The sequence below is a fragment of the Elephas maximus genome, chromosome 7, assembly GCF_024166365.1.
Source record: "Elephas maximus indicus isolate mEleMax1 chromosome 7, mEleMax1 primary haplotype, whole genome shotgun sequence".
Lineage (NCBI taxonomy): Eukaryota > Metazoa > Chordata > Mammalia > Proboscidea > Elephantidae > Elephas > Elephas maximus.
In genome coordinates this window covers 47,328,018-47,347,279 of record NC_064825.1, presented here as the reverse complement: position 1 = coordinate 47,347,279, position 19,262 = coordinate 47,328,018, and the positions used below count along the sequence as shown (strand labels likewise).

At 50.0% G+C, this 19,262-nt stretch overlaps 1 protein-coding gene across 1 annotated transcript in view; it reads left to right on the top strand.

Moving 5' to 3' along the window:
• Positions 1 to 884: 884 nt before the first annotated feature.
• The window catches only part of SLCO2B1 (solute carrier organic anion transporter family member 2B1), a 51,978-nt gene continuing 33,600 nt past the window's right edge, over positions 885 to 19,262 (top strand). The window contains exons 1-4 of the mRNA XM_049889798.1: positions 885 to 1,339; positions 15,862 to 15,992; positions 17,212 to 17,349; positions 18,747 to 18,909. Coding sequence (XP_049745755.1) covers positions 1,309 to 1,339; positions 15,862 to 15,992; positions 17,212 to 17,349; positions 18,747 to 18,909 — 463 coding nt within the window. The 5' untranslated portion in view covers positions 885 to 1,308. The remainder of the gene's footprint in view (positions 1,340 to 15,861; positions 15,993 to 17,211; positions 17,350 to 18,746; positions 18,910 to 19,262) is intronic.

The following is a 19,262-nucleotide window of genomic DNA, read 5'->3' as shown; positions in this document are numbered from 1 at the left end:
ATGGGGCTTTACCAGGAGTTTCTCCCCAGGCAGCCTGGCCATCCTGATTCCCAGCAGACAGTCTCTCCTTGTCTGGATCCTTGAAGCTCCTGGAGGACATAGGGGGCTCCCTGAGAGGATGAGGGCTCAGAGTAGGGCTGCAGTCAAGGGCTGTCTGTGGGGCTGGTTGAGAAAAAGTGTTCTGTTAGGGGCTCAGGGAGGGGCTTGAGGGAGGACCAGGACTTCATGGGGCTCATTGAGGGCAACTCAAGTCTTGTGAGGGAGAACAAGAGCTTCATTGGGAGGGGGCTTGGGTAGGGAATGGGAGTGCAGTGAGGAAAAGGAATGACCGGATTTGGAGGGGCCCATCGGTGTCCCTCTGCCCTCCTCCTGTCTACTGCTAACAGAGCAGAAGAAAATCTCCGAGTGAGCGGGGCAGGGAAGGAACTACTGGGCCAGAGTTACAGGGAGGCGGGACCACAACCTCCTTCCAGCAGGGGGGCCGGATGATAAACAAACCCAGCCTCCTACACAACTCTGGCCCTGGGCTGTCCCGGACAGAGTTCAGGAGAAATTCAGAGAGCAGAGAGAGGCAGGGCAGGTTAGGGGGTCAGGGCAGAGACAGACACAGGAGAGATCAGGGAGACAGGGACCCGGAAGAAGTAGGCTGCTGTTCAGTGTGGCCCAAGAAGCATCCACCCGGAGCCTGGAATTCCACCACCAGTGCATCCCTGCTGGAGCTCCCGGCTGCTGTCTCCAGGAGCCCCTCATAAGGTCTTACTCCCTCTGCCTGGCTGAATTCCAGGTCCTGAGATTGAATTAGGGGCAGAACTCCCTGTTCACCTCACCCCAGCAGTCATGGGACCCAGGATGGGTAAGTTTGGATGAGGTGAAGAAGGAGCATTGGGTGGGAACCTGGGGGCCATGTTCCCAGCATAGAGGGTGAGGCTGTGGAGTTAAAATAGGTGTGCTGGGAAGGGGAGGGGCTTGAAGCTGTCTAGTCAGGGCTGGACACATTGCTGGAGCCCAGTGAAGGTGTGTAGAATCAATGAGTAAATGACCGGAGGGACAAGAAGGGACACTGTTGAGCTGTTTACTCAGTTGGAGCCAGAGAGTCCAGCCAAGCCTCTCTGACGAGACAGAGAAGCCAAGACGGCAACAGAGAAAGACAGACCACCAGAATCCTCTCACCAAGTCCTATGCCCCTCTCTGAAGGAGGCAAACATAGAGACTGACAAAGCAGAGAAAAACAGAGCTAGTGCAGTCTGAGAGACAGAACAAGTCCAGAGATACGCGGGATCAAACAAAGAGTGAGACAGAAGGTTGGAGATGAAGACGGAGAAGACAAAGCTCAACAGGTGTACGTAAGAAAATGTAGGGGCAGGGAAAGAGACAGTTCCAGAGAGAGACGGGTGGTGGAAGACAAAAGGAGAAATAAAGAAAAGCAGGAGATAGTGAGTGAGAGAGAACCAGACAGAGACAGACACGGGGGAGATAAAGACAGAATCAGAAAGATCTACACAGAAGAGAAGGCGATTCAGAGAGAGACCTGCAGAGAACTACATGGGGCGGGGTGGAGGCCGGAGGGGCAATGTTGAGAAGTTGGGAGAAGCCAGATGAAGCTGAGAGCATGACCGACAGCACCATGTGGTAAAGGTAGTGTTTCTGGGAATGCAGTGCCGGGCCCAGCCTTTTCTGGGCAGGCGGAGGGCGGTGGAGAGAACAAAGGGTCTTCAGACCTGGAGGCCAGGCTGCTGACGCACTGCAACAGTTCCGTCTGGCCTCCTTCCCAGCCTTCTGACAGCATCTGGCCATGATAGCTGCACACCCACTCAGGCAGGGCCCGGCTTGCTTCATAGAGCCAGTGAGGGCTTCATAGTCTGGGTGGATGAACGGAGGACTCCGGGAGGACACAACCACAGACATGGACTATGGGGACTGTGCCATGAGAGGAAGGGTGGCGGTGGATGCTTCCTCTCAGGGGGCTTCACAGGAGAGATGAGAATGAGGACAGGCTTTATCAGGTCACTTTGGAGCAGAGGCAGGGGGATGCACTATTGACAAACCAAAGTCCCAATCAGCCTTGGTGCCGTATGGGAGGAGGGTTGGGGATCCTCTGGATGTGGAAGAAATTAGAGTCTTGGGCTGTGCAGTGCCTGAGCCCCTGTCCCCACCTCTTCATGGCTGTTATTGCAAGGTCCAGCTCTGAAATATTTTCTACCCTTCCCCACCTCCATACATCCAACAGGAGGCTGACCCCTGTGTCTGCCCACTGGGCCACCAGAAGCCACCTCTAGTCTTACTTCGTGAGCCCTGACCAGAGCTATGGCCAGGCTTACAGGTCTCTGCTTCCCCGGTGCTCTCCTTCCCGTCTGAGGCCACTCTGAGGATGTGAGAATGCAGGTGGAGCAGGATTCAGAGCCTGGAGCCCGGGAAGAGTTCCAGACCCAGCTCATTGGAGGAAGAGGGGCCAGCAGTCTCAGCTGGGGGCAGACAGCAGAGAGAAGCTTCCAGCTGAGCCCCGCCACCAACTTGCCAAGAGTCCTTAGGCAACAGGCAGAGCTTTCCTGTCTGTGCAGGGAGGGGTTACAGAAAATTATTTCCTCTGGCCTTTCCCAATCTGTGATTCAGGCTTCCCCACTCTCCCTTTTCTGTACCATTGCTCAACTTTACCTCTACCAGCAGTGCCCATGCCAACATCTGATTCTGGTGGATTTTGCCCTGTTTTCAGTGCCAGCTTCTTCAGGAAGCCTTCCTGACTGATTCTCCCAGCTGGAAGTGACCGTTTCCAGTGGGCTTCCCTATGCTGTTTGACTCTCTCTTAGTGCTTCATCCTTTGGTACTGGTGGTGTTTCTGTCAGAGTGTGAGCTATTCCAGAGCATATAGATGGGGCAAGGGAAAGAGCCAACAGTGCTAGGTTCAAATCCCAGCTCTGTACTCACAGGCTTTATGAGAATGCATTGAAATGCTCTTGCCTTTTTTTAAATAGGTGAGGGAACAGATGCTCCGAGAAGGCAAGTGACTCGCCCAAGGTCACCCAGCCAGTGAGCAGCAGAGTGAGGGACCAGAGCCCGGGTCTGCCTGATGCCAAAACTCTTTCCTCTCCCATCATTGCTCTTGGGGCTTTCTCTTCATCCACTGGTGAGCCCCCACCCACCTTGGGCACTTTCCCGTTGGCACCAAACAAAGCGAGCTGTTCTCTGGGTGCTTGTGACTAGGAGTGGGGGGTGGGGGGAGTTATTTCCTCCCAGGTTGGGCGTGGCCTGCGGGGCCAGAGCTCATCTCAGTAGGGTGCCAGGCAGTCAATGCCCAGTCTGCTTCTGTCCCTTTTTGGGACTCTATTTCTCCACCTGTGCAGTAGATGGAGGGGGCTGGCCAAGGTGGTCACCTGGGTCCTTTCCTGTGCTGGTAAACTCAGTCTCCTGTCTCCCGAGGGAGCAGTGGAGCACAGGCCTCTCCATGGGGGCAGGGCTGGCCTCCTATTAGTGGCAGGGGGGCTTGGCTATCTCCAGGGTGCCATCCTGGGCCTCATTCGCACCCCGGGGGTGGAGAAGAAATATACGTGGTCCTTGCTACCACTCACCAGCTGTAGCCCAGAGCCCTAAGTGCTAATGTTTGAAATGATGGCGAACTATACCCACCCTACCAGACTGGGAGTTCCCTGGGGGTAGGGCCTGATTTGATCCATTCCTGAAGCCCCAGAACTCAGCATAGCGCTGGGCAGAGACAGGGTATCTGGAGAGGCTTGGTACATAAACTGTCCTCCATCTCTATAACATTCCTTTCTTCCCTCCCACCTTTCTTGAAAGCCATCTCCGTGCCAAGCTCTGTGTTGATACAGGAAACCAAGAATGAAATTAGGCAGAGGGTCCCACCCTCTAGGAGCTCCCAGTGGACCAGAAAGTCATAGATATGAATCATGTGGGTAAAACGAAGCTTGAGAAACAGGGGCCAGGAAGACACAGGGGACAGCACAGAGGAAGGGACGATCCACTCCAGCTGGGGGTGGGAGTCTGATTCCAATAGAGGGGCATCAATAGGGCTTCAATAGGATGGGCATTCCAGGTGAGGAGATGGCATTTGCAAACACTTGGAGAAGTGACTGGACTTGCCATGTTTGTGGGAACAGGGAGCTGCAGGATGTGGTTGGAGTGGAGAGACCACTAGGCAATATCTTGAGAAATTAAGCCAAAGAGGCTGATGGGGCCAGATCACAAGGAACTTTTAGGCCAGATTAAGGCATATGGACTTTTCTTGAAGACAGTTGGGAGCTATAGAAGGTACTTGAGGAGGAGAGTGGCCATACTTCAGTGGCCCAAAGAATCTGTCCCAGGAACACACATAACCCTGTTTATGTGTGTAGAACTTTATTATTATGAAGCACTGTCACGTTCATTTTACGAATGGGGAAACTAAGGCTGAGAGGTGCTCAGTCACCTGCCCCTACCCAAGGCCATGCATCCAGTAAGTGGCAAGGGTCAGGACTCAAACTCAAGCCTCCCCCTGGCCTTCCCTTTCCCCTCTTTCTTCGCAAGTCTGCACTGAAGGTTCTGATATGCCCAGCCCTATGCCAGGCCCTGGGGAACACAGGCCTCAGTGGCCCGAATCCACAAGGGAGCCTGGGCTGGGGCTCACTCCAAACACCCCGAGGTCTTTGGTGTTTTAAAGACAATTATTTGGATTGCCTTACAAAGTCTTATTGAGAACCAGAGACTCATAATATGGAATGAAGTGGGATAAAATAAGGCCCCTAAGGAGCAAATTTGGAGTCCTGGTGGGGCAGTAGTTAAGAGCTACAGCTGCTAACCAAAAGATTGGCAGTTCAAATCCAGCAGCCATTCCTTGGAAACCCTATGAGGCAGTTCTACTCTGTCCTATAGGGTCGCTATGAGTCAGAATTAACTCCAAGGCAATGAGTTAGGTTTTTATTTTTTTAAGGAGCAAATTTAAGCACAGAAGGAGATGAGCTGGGACTACATTTTTAGGGGAGGCTGTGTGGCCTTGGGCCACCGTTCTCTGAGCCTCAGGCTCCTTGTTTCATGCCTGAGGAGACAGATCTGGATTCCCTGTGGGCTTAGAATTTACGCCCCACCCCATACACACTGCCCCGGCACTAATCACAATTTTTAGGGTCATCATGGGTCTAGATGGGGCAGCCAAGGCTAGAACTGGGAACAGAAAGTCCCAGCACAGGCTCCCTGACCCGGCTAGGAAACCACCAGAAAGTGCCTGCTCCCCCTCACCCCCCACTGCCTGCCTGGATCTTCCTCAAGAAGCAACAGCTGGGAGGACCTCAAGCATGCTCTTGTCCTCCCAGAAGACCACCCAGGGATTTTACTGGGAGGAATTTCCCAAAGATAATATCTGAACCCGACCAGCTTGCCCCTCCAGAATGCCCAACCAGGCCAAACTGGAAGCTGAAGCGCTCAGGACTCTCACATCGCCCCCACCCCATCCCAGGCCCACCGCTGCAGCCCCTGCCTATACCCCCAGGCTCCAGCCTTCTCTTCTTCCTCATTCAGTTTAACTCAACTCAAGGCCTTCAAAGATGCAAGGTGATTTGCTGGGGAGGAAGGGCCCTCAGGCTGAGAGCACACAGCCTGTGCAGAGGCTCAATAGTGGGGCAGAACACAATGAATTGGGATGGGCGATTAGATGAGGCAGCAGTGGATCTCTGTAGCCTTAACCTCCTTCAGACTGAATCTGTATTCATTTTGTTGCAGATGGACTGAGGAGGGAGGGGCTGACAATTGTCTGGGCATCGGGCATTCTCCTTCAACCCTCCCCAGCACGCTGCGAGATAGGTAGTATTCTCCCACTTACAGAGAAGGGGACTGATGTTCATTGTTGGGTGCCGCCATTGAGTCAATTTCAACTCAGCTATCCCATGTGACAGAGAAGAACTGCCCCATAGGGTTTTCTAGGCTGTAATCTTTATGGGAGCACATCACCAGGTTTTTTTTTCCACAGAGCCACCAGGTGGATTTGAACTCCCAAACTTTGGGTTAGTAGATGAGTGTTTAAACCATAGCAAGACCAGAGCTCCTTAAAAACCAAACTTATTGTCATCAAGTTGATTCTGTCTCTTAGCGACCCTATAGGACAGAGTAGAACTACCCCGCAGGGTTTCCAAGGCTGTAATGTTTAAGTAGTGAAATGGAGCCCAGGCAGCACCGTGGTTAAGAGATTGGTTGACCAAAAGGTCAGCAGTTTGAATCCACCAGCCATTCCTTGGAAACCTTATGGGGCAGTTCTACTCTGTCCTATAGACTCCCAGTAGCCTGGCTTGGGGAGCTGTCAGTGTCTGTGAAATAAATCTACCTTCTCACTTCTAGAACTAGCAGAACACTAGCTCTGTCCTTGATGTGGTGACCTTGGGCAAGTCATGGCCTCTCTGGCCCCATTTCCTCATCCCTCAAAGTAGTGAACCCAGGACCCTGGATGATTGAGGACTAGACCAAGATAAAGGGAGAGTGCCTTCCAAGTGGAGTCCCAAGCCCATCTCAGGTGATGACAACCCAGTGTGGCTCAGGGGTGGCAGGCAGGGAAGCCCACAGACAGGTTAAGAGGGTCCGTGATCACGCCCAGCGATGCTCTAACAGGGCACACTCACAAAGGCATCTTGGCAGGCCCAGTGTTACCATACGGGAATGTGGGCCCAGTATTGTCAGAATTTCTGATCTTTAAAGAAAAACAAAAATCTGGAGTTCTATGTGAAAATTCCTGATTTTTAAATGCTGCCAGCTAACTTAAAAACACTCACCGGGCTGGCATTGTGCAAGCCAAAAAAAACATGTCCTGGGGTCAGATGTAGGAGTCCTGGTGGCGCAATGGCTAAGTTCTTGGCTGCTAACGAAAAGGTTGGGCGTTTGTACTCACCAGCAGCTCTGTGGGAGAAAGACCTGACAATCTGCTCCCATAAAAATGACAGGCTAGGAAACCCTATGGGGCAGTTCTACTTTGTCATATAGGGTTGCTAGGAGTAGCACTCTACATACAACAACAAGGCCAGACGTGACCTCAGGCAGAACTGCCATGCACTGTACAACTCCAGGGGGCACCATTTACATGATGGTACATAGACATGGGGCCTCGGGCCAAGGCATTCCAGTTGCAACCTCTAACTTACATTCCGTCTTCATCTGTTTATTTGATGTATGTGGTGGCAAAGCATATGCGGTGGTGAACGTGGAGCAAGGGACTTTCTTCTCTTGCACAGGAAAGTTATTAGGGAAAAACAGAAAGAATTTATGGACTGCAGCTGGTGGGGGCTGGGGCAGGCACAGGGAGGTGAACAAGAGGGGTTTGTGCAGCTTCAGGGATGAAAAGATGAGAAAACAATGCTGGGGCTGAGTCGCCGACCCAAACTCATTGCTGTTGAGTCAACTCCGACTCATAGAGACCTGGTAGGACAGAGTAGAACTACCCCATAGGGTAGCCATAGCACTTAACCACTAAGCCACCAGAGTCGCCCACAGAAGGACAATAATTTATTTTGAGACCCACAGACTGGAAATAGACTCTTGGTAAGTCTGGGGCAATGGTTGACAAAACTGGCACTTGTAAGTTGTTAAAACAAAAATATTATTCAGCCAATAACAGAAATTGAAGTTGATTTAATATATGATTTGCAAATTGGGGTAACATTTTCAACTAGAGAGTCAAAAATGTTCCAAAGAAGAAAAATCTTTCACGGATTATTACATTCTAGTTATTGCTAGTAATTATACATTGCCATAGAAACAGAATAGTGTTTATAACTTGTAGTGATGCAATATTTTCTTGAAGAACAAATAATTCAGATAATTATTGATTTACTTTAAAATATAGCTTCTAGTCTGATCTTTGGAGTTTCCCTTGCTGAAACTGATTGCACATAGATAATTTTTTAAAAGGACACAATGCCCAAGGCAAACTTCTTTACTAATTAAGCTGAAGATCGTTTGGCTAAAAGATGACTTTCAGAAGACCAATTTCATCAAGGTTTAAAGTTCAAAGATTATCTCAGAGTGACATTTTGGATGGGTCATTTTCAGCCTCCTTGGCTCTAGGCTTAAGAATTGTGTTCTTCAGAGTTGACAGAGAACATTATCCTGTGTGACCCTCACAGTAACCTTGATAGGTAAGGCTTATTATTTCTATTTTACAGAGGCTCAGAGAGGTCTAATTGCTTGCCAAGTCCATACCAGCTCTAAGAGATCCAAAGCCTCCCTCTCTCTGGGGAGGGACAGGCTGAAGAACTCTAGAGAGAAAATGTCATACCCTTCCTCTTGTTGGTCCAAACCCTCCTTCTCCAGAGGGCTGACCTGGATTAGTCCTTGCGATGGCCTCTCACATTCTCAGGCTCTGCCTGGGCGTCTCTCAACCCTTGTTAGCATGTCTCACCTGAAGTTCAAATCTGGGTCTTGGTTGTGAGTCCTAAACTCCCACCAGGACTCACTCGGGTCCCCTGGACCAGGGGCCACATGTCCTTCTCACTACATTTCTCTTTCCCAGCCCTTGCCCTGACAGTGCTCTATGAGGCCATCAGAAGAGGGTGTTTACTGACCAATGAACTGACTGATGGACAGACTGGCTAACGACTGACTGACTAGCTAAAGAATTGACTGATAGAATGACAAATTGTCCCTGCATAACCACCTTTGACAATTCACAAGAGGGAAGCCAGGTCAGAATAATAAATGGCTTCATGGGGACTATCTTTGCATTTGTTCTAAGGCAGTCATTACAGCCATCACATTCTGGCTGTTGTCATGAGCCCAGGAGACAGATCTAGGTTCCAGTCCAAGATGTGCCATTGAACGGGGTCCTGGGTGAGTCATTCCCCCTTTCTGTGCCTATTTCCTCATCTGTATCAATGGAGTCACAGTAGCTACCTCAAAGGATTGCTAGGAGGATCAGTGCCCAGCCTATTCCTGTGCACAGTACTGGTGGGTCTATCACAGTCCCTGCCTCCCTTAGATCAAGAAGCCCAGGACAAACTTCTCCATCTGGACCTGCTGTTCAGGGCTGGCCACTTCCTTTAGGGGGAATGAAGATGAGCAACAGAGCTCTGTCTCCTAGCCAGGCCCTTCCTTGACTTCTCTACTCCTTCCCCAGGCCTTTTCCGTTGAACTTTCGGCTGATTCTCTGGATGTAGTAATGCTTGTTCCTCCCACAAAGAAAGTGCAGAAGCAGGTGGGGTGTTCGTGGCAGGGGGACAGTCAGCTCACAGAAAGATTGGCTGCCTGATAGGGAACAAAACATTATGTGACCACCTATTATGCATCGTGTCAATCTTTGCTCTCCAAATATTACCAACGGTCTCTTGAAGGAGCCCTGGTGGCGCAGTGGTTAAGCGCTCAGCTGTTAACCCAAAGGTCAATGGTTCGAACCCACAGCCACTCCGTGGGAGAAAGATGTGGCAGTCTGCTTCCATAAAGATTTATGGCCTTGGAAACTCTATGTGGTAGTTTTACTCTTGTCCTATAAGGGTCCCTATGAGTCAGAATCTACTTGAAGGCAATGGGTTTTTGTTTTGTTTTTTTTAAACTTTTGATAAGTCAAATTTTATTGCTTACTGCCGTAAGGGTCAGCACTACTTCTCAAAGTTTTGGCAGTGTCAGAGGAGGGGAGGTAAGGTCGGAATTTACTGAGAATTGGATGTTTGGTTTAAGGCAGGTCTTTTAATGGGGGTGGAGATTGGGAAACTGGATTAGTTAGGATTGAGTAAGAATAGTGATGTAACAACTCAGGATTGGTGAAAATAGCAAGGCAAGAATTTTGAGAGAAGGGATTCAAAGACTGAGGGAAAGCAAACCATTAATGCTTTCAGTTGAAGAGTTGAGTCTTTCAGGAAACTCCTGTCATGAGCAATTAAACCATTTGCTTGGGCAGGACAGTTTGAGAAGAGTAAAGAATGCTAACGAAGACAGTGGAATTGCAAAGCTGTAGATGGTATAGTGTGGCTTGGGTGGCCACTGCCCAGGTTGTATGAGGGTAGATGACTACCATTTTGGCTCTCAGTGGGAACTCTCTGCACTGGGAAATAGGGATCACAGTCCTTGCAGTGCTGATTGAAGAAACAAAGGGGCTGCTGGTCCAAGGCCACACAGTAAGTGAGCAGCTGGCAGATTCAAACACTGGGGTAATTGCTTCCAAAGCTAGTGTGGGTGCATGAATAGAAGGGGTCCAATTCCTCACTCAGGGTCAGATCTCATGGTTCATTGGGGCTTAAGTGAGAGAGAGGAAGGTAAGTCAGACAGAATTCTGCTGGGGAGTGAGGTAGATGGTGAAGTCAAAAAAGAGGTTGAAACTTGGAGGGAGACTAGGTGTGCGTGGGAAAGGAATGGATTCAGTTGGTCCTTGTTGCCTTTGTAGCACTTGAAGACTTATCAGGAAAAGAGAGGAAAATGGCCCTCAGTGGTTGTCTACTGTGTGCTGTGCCCTGGGCCAGGCACCCAGATGCCTTACCTCCTTGATGTTGATACTCTTATCCTCACTTTACAGATGAGGAAATGGAGGCTCAGAAAGAGTGAGGGACATGTCTAGGCTCCTGCAGTGGGCTGGTGGCAAAGCTGGGATTCAAATCCAGGTCTGAGGGCTCCAAAACCTACATCCAGCCCATTTGTTCCTGGGATTTTCTGTTAGCAGCTGGAGGATGACTGAAGGAGGCAGGAATCCTTCTGAGCTCTTCTGGCAAGGAACAGGCAGAGAAAGCCTTCCTGTCAGGCTGGTCTCTGAAATCTTCTCCCTCATTTCCCTGGCTCAGCTGGTGTAAGGAATAGTAATAATTGCCCAGGGAAAGGGTAGCTAGAGCCAGACCCTCTGACTGGCAGATGGAGTCTCTTACTGACCAGCTGCCTAGTAAACAAAGTTTCAGACTGACTGACAGACTTTAGGGAGACTGTCCAACCAGCTTGCTGTCCAGAAAAGTCATCAATAGACAGCTGAACCAATGACTAATTTATCAACTGACACACATGGACATGTCAAGAAACCTGCTGACGAGCAGACAGGCATACAGACCCCCTGCCTGCCAGCTCCTGGGTTATGGGCTCCCAGCCCTTTGAACCATTGGCCTACTTAAGGCCCTAAAACATGGTACCCCACCTGGGAGAGAAAGGGCCTGGGATTTTCTTCCTGGGGCCTGGCTCTCTGCCCCTCCCCTCATTCTAGGCTCAGCCTTGGCCCACAGGCCACCTCTTAGCCCAGGCTCACTCCCACAGCTGACCCCTCCTCCTATCAGGGCTGGCCCCTGATAAAACCTTCCAGGGACAGGGAAGCCTCTCAGTGGCCCTTCCATGTGAAGAAAAGTGGATGGGAGGAGGACACAAAACCCTAGTGTCAGAACCCTCCTTCCAAGGAGAGTTCTGCCCTTAATCAGAGAGTCAGACTGTATACTGCCAGTCCTTCAGTAGAGGCCTCAGCCCACAGGAAGGACTTGGAGTGGGCTGACAACCTGCCTGTCCAGCCCCGCTCGGTGACTGACTGATCACACAGCCTGCTGACAGACACCTGCTCTCAGAGCCCACAGAGAAGCGGCCAGGGCTTCCCTCCCAGGCCCAGAGGCTCAGGCTGTGGACTCTATCCCTCCCAGAAACGAGAAACAGCCATTACCTTTGAAGGATAAAATAATCCCAGGCCAGACTTTGTGCCTGGGCAGAGGAAGCTGAGATTGAAGCTGCTGAGAGGGCCAGAGGTGGGACTCGAGCAGGGACAACACAGGTGAGCAAATAGGTGAGCAGGCTTGGGAGCAGGTGAGAGGGTGGGGGGTTGGAGCCAGGGCTAGACAGTTTGGGGTGCAGGAAAGGTGCCCCCAAGTGTACCCAGGAGCCAAGAAATGGATCCAGGATCTGACCTGGGGCTCAGACTAGGTCTGCCTCAAGCCAAATTTTGAGTCACAGGTAGGCAAAAGTTCTGACCTTTATTCCCCCTCCCTTCTCCAATTCCCTGGGTCATTCAGATCAGTGACTTTGGTTTTCCCAGTCTCAGCACCAGCCCTGTCATCTGGTTAGCCCGGCACCTTGTTGGGCAGGTGTCTTAGTCATCTGGTGCTGCCGCAACAGAAATACCACAAGTGGATGGCTTTAACAAAGAGAAATTAATTTTCTTATAGTCTAGTAGGTTACAAGTCCAAATTCAGGGCATTGGCTCCAGGGGAAGGCCTTCTCTCTCTGTCGGATCTGGAAGAAAATTCTTGTCCTCAATCTTCTCCTGCTTGAGGAGCTTCTCAGGCGCAGGGACCCCATGGCCAAAGGATGCACTCTGCTCCTGGTGCTGCTTTCTTGGTGGTATGAGGTCCCCAACTCTCTGCTTGCTTCCCTTTCCCTTTATCTCTTGAGAGATAAAAGGTAGTGCAGGCCACACCCCATGGAAACTCCGTTACCTTGGATCAGGGAGGTGACTAAGCTTAGTAAGCGTGGTGTTACAATCCGACCCTAATCCTCTCAACATAAAATTACAACCACAAAATGGAGGACAACCACCCAACTACTGGGAATCATGGCCTAACCAAGTCGATACACACTTTTGGGGGGATATAATTCAATCCATGACAGTAGGCTGTGCTTCCTTTGAGGTGACCTGGCTAGGTTTGGTTGGGCTGAGGCAGGGAAGAGAATTGTGCTTCTTTCCTGCATCAAGTGTTGGTGAGGTTAACAGTTGGGCTTGAGTGCCTGGACCAATGACAACCAGCAGAGCTTTTGTCCTGAGCCTCAGTCTCCTCATCAGAGGCACAGAAATAATAAAAGCACCAAATGTACAGAGTTGTGGAGAGGGTTTCCAAGCCAGTGCTTGTAAGGCCTGTAACACAACACCAAGAATACGGCACGTGGCCAGTGTCTGCTGGGTGAGAGGAACTGAGATCCAGAAACAGTCTTTTTAATCTCTGGGAGAATCTTCTTTGAACCCCCTTATTTCCTTTTCTTCTTCAAAGTGACCTCCTCAGAGTCTCCACTCACACTCCCCTTAACTGGCTGAGCCTCTCATCTCCCTGTCAGATGTCACTTTTGTTTGGTATCTCCTTGTTTCCTCTGAGTGTTTATGCCCCCAAAAGGGACTCCTTCCCTACCATACGCACTTGCATTCAGCAGTCAAATTCCTCAGGCTATTTGAATAGACATTTCCAAAGAAGATATACAAAGGACTGATGAGCACATGAAAAAGATGCTCAATGTCATTAGTTTGCATTAGGGGAATGCAAATCAAAAGTACAATGAGCTACCACTTCACACCCACTAGCAGTTGCTAGCTCCCTCTTATGGCAACCCCATGTTTGTCAGAGTAGAACTTTACTCCACAGGGTTTTCACTGGCTAATTTAGATCACCAGGTCTTTCTTCCAAGGTGCCTCTGAGTGGAATCAAACCTTTAACTTTTCAGTTAACAGGTGAACACGTTAACTGTTTATACCACCCAGGGACTTCTCGTACTCACTAGGATGCTGTTATGGATTGAATTGTGCCCCCCAAAAATAAGTATATCAATTTGACTAGGCCGTGATTTCTGGTACTGTGTAATTGTCCACTATTTTCACATCTGATGTGATTTTCCTATGTGTTATAAACTCCATTTCTATGATACTGATAAGATGGGATTAGCAGCAGTTCTATTAACGAGGCAGGACTCAATCTACAAGATTGGTTTGTGTCTTGAGATATAAAAGAGAATCAAGCAGAGAGACAGGGGGACTTCGTACCACCAAGAAAGTGGCACCAGGAACAGAGCATGTCCTTTGGACCTGGGGTTCCTGCATGGAGAAGCTCCTAGACCAAGGGAAGATTGATGACAAGGACCTTCCTCCAGAACCGACAGACAGAGAAAGCCTTCCCCTGGAGCTGGTGCCCTGGATTCAGACTTCTAGACTACTAGACTGTGAGAGAATCAGCTTCTGCTTATTGAAGCCATCTACTTGAGGTATTTCTGTTACAACAGCACTAGATAACTAAGACGGATGCCTATACTCAAAAAATCAGATAATAACAAGTGTTGTCGAGGATGTGGAGAAATTGAAACCCTCATACATTTTTGGTGGGAATGTAAAATGGTGCATTCACGGTAGAAAACTGTTTGATGGTTCCTCAAAAAGATAAACATAGATGCAGCAATCCTACTCCTAGTTATCTACCCAAGAAATTGAAAACATGTCCACACAAAAACTTGTCCACAAATGTTTATAGCAATTTTATTCACAGTAGCCAAAAAGTGGAAACAACTCAAATGCCCATCAACTGATGAGTGGGTAAACAAAATATGGTATATTAAAAAGTGGAATATATTCAAACATAAAACTGATACATGTGATAACATGGATGAACCTTGAAAACATTAGGCTAAGTGGAAGAAATCAGTCACAGAAAGTCACATAATTGTACGGTTTCATTTATATGAAATGTTCAGAATAGTCAAATCTATGGAGACAGAAAATTGATTATGGTTACCAGGGGCTGGGGAATAGGGGAATGGAGAGCGACTACTAATGGGTACGGGTTTTTTCATTAGGGTGATGGAAATGTTCTGCAGTTAGATAGTGGTGATGGTCGTACAACTAAAATTGTGAATATACTAAAAACAGATGCATTGTACACTTTTAAAGGGTGGATTCGGTGGTATGTGACTTATATCTCAAAAAAAAAAAAAATCCTCAGGCTCCCAGGGACCCTGCATGAGGAACACAAAACCTTTGTTTGTGGAGGCTCAGGGCCTCCATAGCCCCATCCTTAATTGTCTTCCGGGTCTGGAGATGGAGTAAGGAGAGTAATGACCCCAGGAGAGTCCCTCGGGTCAGAGGTATCCTCGGATCACCTCAGGTTCCAGAAGGAGCTTGTTGAATGAGGGGAAACTCATGCCAGAGTTGAGAGGGGTTTGAAACAATGGAGAAGACTTCTGGCAGGAAGTGGGGCCTCAGAAGGAGAAGGCCAAGGATACTTGGGCTGCTTGGAGGGACAGGTGGTTTCCGTCTAAAAGAAAGGGTGGCGTCTCCCAAAGTCAGATTTCTGGGCTCTTTGCTGAGATTAACATCAGGAAACCCTGGGAGGTGCCTCTGAAGGGGTTTTGCTTTCGATTCACCTAAGTGAGTAGGATACTGACACGGTCGCTGTGAAGAAAAACCAGCATGAATAATGGAGGCTGAGTGTCCAGGCTCTAACCACAGTCCTGCCTCCTGAGTCACTGACAGCCAGGGCCTTGGCTTGTCCAGGACAGGGTGAAATGAGAAGATCTCTGAGACCCCTTTTCGCACTGATCAGCAATATGGTTTGCTGGTATAATTTGCACATTGGGCTGGTTAGCTCAGTGATTTTATATAGGGTGGTTCCTTGTGGGGTTGTTGGCATCTGTTCTGAACTATACCCGGGAAAAACCTTTATTCTGGTTTTTCCTCAGTCCTGACTGTGGACTAAGGCTTGACCCTGAATCTGACCTCAGGCCCCTGATCCTTGACTGAGCCAGATAGACCCAGCCTCAGGCCCAGACTCAGCCTCCAAGAACACCAGGTGTCTCACACACACCTCTAAGCCCAAGGAGGGGACTGAGGGAGTGTGCTTCGCTCATCCCCACTGCTCAGGCCATTGTTGGCACACAGGTTTGTGCACACGGAGGAGTCAGCAGCTTCTCTTTAGAAGGAAGGTTTATGCTGAGAATGGAGTGAATGTGTAACAGGTGGCCCCCAGTAGGGAGCTGGCCAGCATGGACTGGTGGAACATACACCCTCTTAGGAAGATCCCTTCCAGCACTATAACCTGGGAATCAGGAAGGCAGAGGGGCTTTGATTCTTAGATTCTCAGCAACCACTAAGGCTCCTTCTCCTGAAACACTTGGGTTCCAGGGTCTGAGGCTACCTGGGGCAGGACCATTCTCTAAGATTCCATCCCCACTGTCAATCCCTGGCTATCTGTCCCACAGGGCCAGCAGGCGAGGGACCGCAGATGCCAGAAGAGGATATCAAGATCACGTTGGACACAGAAGGCACACCTGGAGGCAAAGACAGCCCAAGCCCTCAGGGCTTGAGGCCAAGTGTGTTCCAGAGCATCAAGGTACCTCTAGGGCCTGGCAGGGGCACAGGCATCCAAGCCCAGGAGAGCAGGCTTTGCCTCTTACTGGCTGTATAATGCCAAGCAAGTTGTTGCCTTTCTCGGCCTCAGTTTCCTCATCTGTAGAATGGGTGTCGATGAGGTTCAAACAGATGATGTACAAAAGCACTTGGATTGGATTCAGACACTTGGAAGGTGTTTCCTCTCCCCCAGGGAGGAAAGAGGAGCTGCTCTGTGGGCAGTGGGGGCTGAGTCCCCTAACTTCCTTAGAAGGATAAGAAGGCCCAGGGGTTCTGTCTGAACCTGCATGAACACTGAGCAGTCTGGCTCCGCTAAGGGCAGCTCCAAACATCCAAACAACCACTGAAGCACCTGCTGGGTGCTGAGTCCTGTGTCAGGAGCTGTTCACATACTGTCTTAGTTAGTTCTCACAAGCCTGGGATGTCCTCAATGTACAGATGAAGAAGCTGAGACTCGGAAGAAAGGACCAAATGCTATGAATACACTTTTTTTTTTTAATTCTTTGAAGAGGGTTTTTCTTCCCTTAGGAATCCTGCCAGTTTTTCAGGAAGAGGACTGGAAGCAGGCTGGGATATTTGGGGTGGGGCAGGATGGGGTGGGTTGAGTTGGGGCAACTTGGGGATATGGTGTGTACAGACAGTCTCACGGGGAAGCTCCAGGGGAGGCCCAGGTGAGGGTGGGATGGAGAAGGATCTGGGTGAATCTGGCTTCCTGGGGAAAAGGGCAGAGTGGTGGAAGCAGGGTGAAAAGTCTAGCCCACCTCAAAGGGGAGTTCTTCGAGTCAGAGAGGGCTCCCACCTTTCCTGGTCCCATGAAAGCCCTACTCTTAGCCATGTGGGTCTTGAGTGGCCCCCAGACTCCTGGAGTGGATCCAGAACAGCTTTGCTAGTTTTCAGGTCTATGTGAGAAGCCTTGGGCTACTCCACTAACTCTTTCTCACTCTCTGTCTCTCTGTCTCCTTTGGTCTCTCCCTCTCTGTTCTTGACTCTCCCTCCCTAACTTTTCTCTCCTCCTGTGCATCTGTTTCCTCTGATTCTATTTCCTCATCTCTATTCTTTGTCCCTCTTTCTGACCTCACTTTCCCTCTCTTTCCCCAACTCCATTTCTCTCCGTGTTTCCCCTCCACTCACCTCTGACATGTCTCCCCTGTGTCGTTTCTCTGACCCTCTGCCTGTTGTCATCTCTGTGAAAACCCTGGCAGTTTTTCCTCCTGTGCCACAGCCTGCTGCAGCTGGCGCAGCTCATGATCTCTGGCTACCTCAAGAGCTCCATCTCCACCGTGGAGAAGCGCTTCGGCCTCTCCAGCCAGTCCTCAGGGCTGCTGGCTGCCTTCAACGAGGTACTGGCCCGGGCCCAGCTGCACCCCACCTCTCCCTCCACCTCCTCCTTCACCAGCCTCCTATATACCCTTCCTCTCCCAGTGCCTTCAGGCAACCCCCATCATAGCCCCCTCCCCAAACCCATCTTAGCCTGCCCCTTCCAAAGCTTCCTGGCTGAGAAACCCACCAGCCATGTGCTATGACAGAGGACCACAGGAGCCCACCACCACACTCTAATGAGGGATATGGGATATTTGAGAGCTAGCTGGGATTCCCATGTCTACCCTCTCTCCCTCTGATTCCTTTACCTTTACCTGTCCCAGAAGGAATCAGAGGAAGTCACTTCAACAGTAGCACCCAGAGAGGTATAAATTGGATCAAAGGCAGAACTTTCAAAAGGGAGGAGGGTGATGGAGGAGGGAATGATTTCATGGCCTGGAGTGTTGGTCTCAGAGTTGCCCAGGGATCCTCAGGCCTCTACCTCTGAAGCCCCCTCAGCCAGGAGAGAAGGAGCTGCTTTGGGTGAATCTGGAGATCAGAGTCCAGCTATCACTCCCTCCCCCACCAGATGTTTTCACCGTCAGAGAAGGCAACTGTCCAGGGAACACTCTCTTCCTCTCCTACACCCAGCAGATTTCTGTGAAATTCTCCCCCCGCCCTGGGTAATGTGTCATATTCCTCCTACCCCAAGGCCTACTTGCTACACAGCATCCCCAGATGTCCCTCATCACCCTGTTTCCAGATCTCAACTGTGGGAAGTGAAAGTAATTAGCTTGCTCTGGGACCTTGAGCAAGTCACTCCCCGTCTCTAGGCCTCAGTGGTCCATCTATAAAATGGAGAGTGGCTATCCTTCTCAGTGTCTGTCCTCCCACCACGCCCACTTCCCAGCGAGGAGCCTGGGGCTCAGAGGGGTGAGTATCTCACCCACAGTCACCAGTGTAAATGGTGGAGCTGGGACTCACAGCCCAGCTTCTGACTGCAGAGCCTGTCCCTCCCCTGCAAGCTCTCATGTCCTGTCCAGCACCCGCATCCTGGAATTTTGATCCTAGGATTCAAAATTCCAAGGCTTAGTTGTCTGGCTTTAGATGAGTTTCTCTCACTCGTGGCCTCCCAGAAACTCAAAACCCTTTTCCTTGACAGCCCACCCTCCTCCATATTCTAACATGGGGTCGAAGCCATGTTCCAAAATGAAGTTGAAATTCTGGCTTCGTCCCCATTTTTCTCCCCTAAAGGGGCAGTAGGGCCCTTCCTAGAGGATCCAGAATCTGTATTTATAAGAAAGAACTAGATGATTTTTACTTAGCCAGCTAGTCCTCTATACAGATTGGAAAACTGAGGTTGGCCATAGCAATAAGGATGCTGGCCTCTCCCACCGGGCTCTGTCCCATTTTAATGGGTCTCCTTGTCCTTTTGCAGGTGGGAAACACAGCCCTCATTGTGTTTGTGAGCTATTTTGGTAGTCGGGTACACCGGCCTCGACTGATCGGCTGTGGGGCTGTCCTTGTGGCCCTGGCAGGCCTGCTCATGAGCCTCCCACACTTCATCTCAGAGCCATACCGCTATGACCACACCAGCCATGGTAAGAGCAAGAGGGGCTGGGTCGGAGATGGACGTAAGGAGCTGCATTTTGTGCACCAAGGCCATCTGTAGACCATCATCAGTCAGGAGGAGTCCCAGCTTCCCAGGGCACCTGCTATCCTTCACCCCAACTGCCTCTCTGAGTCCCAGTCCTTGGATGCGGAATAGAGTGTGTCCCAGGGCAGTGTCGAGGTCCTCTGGCTTCTCTTAGTGAGAGTCTGCTTGTATGTTACTGTGTTTTGTTGACATGTAGGTGAATTTACATCTGAATTTTGGGCTTGACATACAGTAGGTCCTTAGGAAATATTTGTGGAATAATAGCAGTATTACACACCACTTACCATGTACCAGACA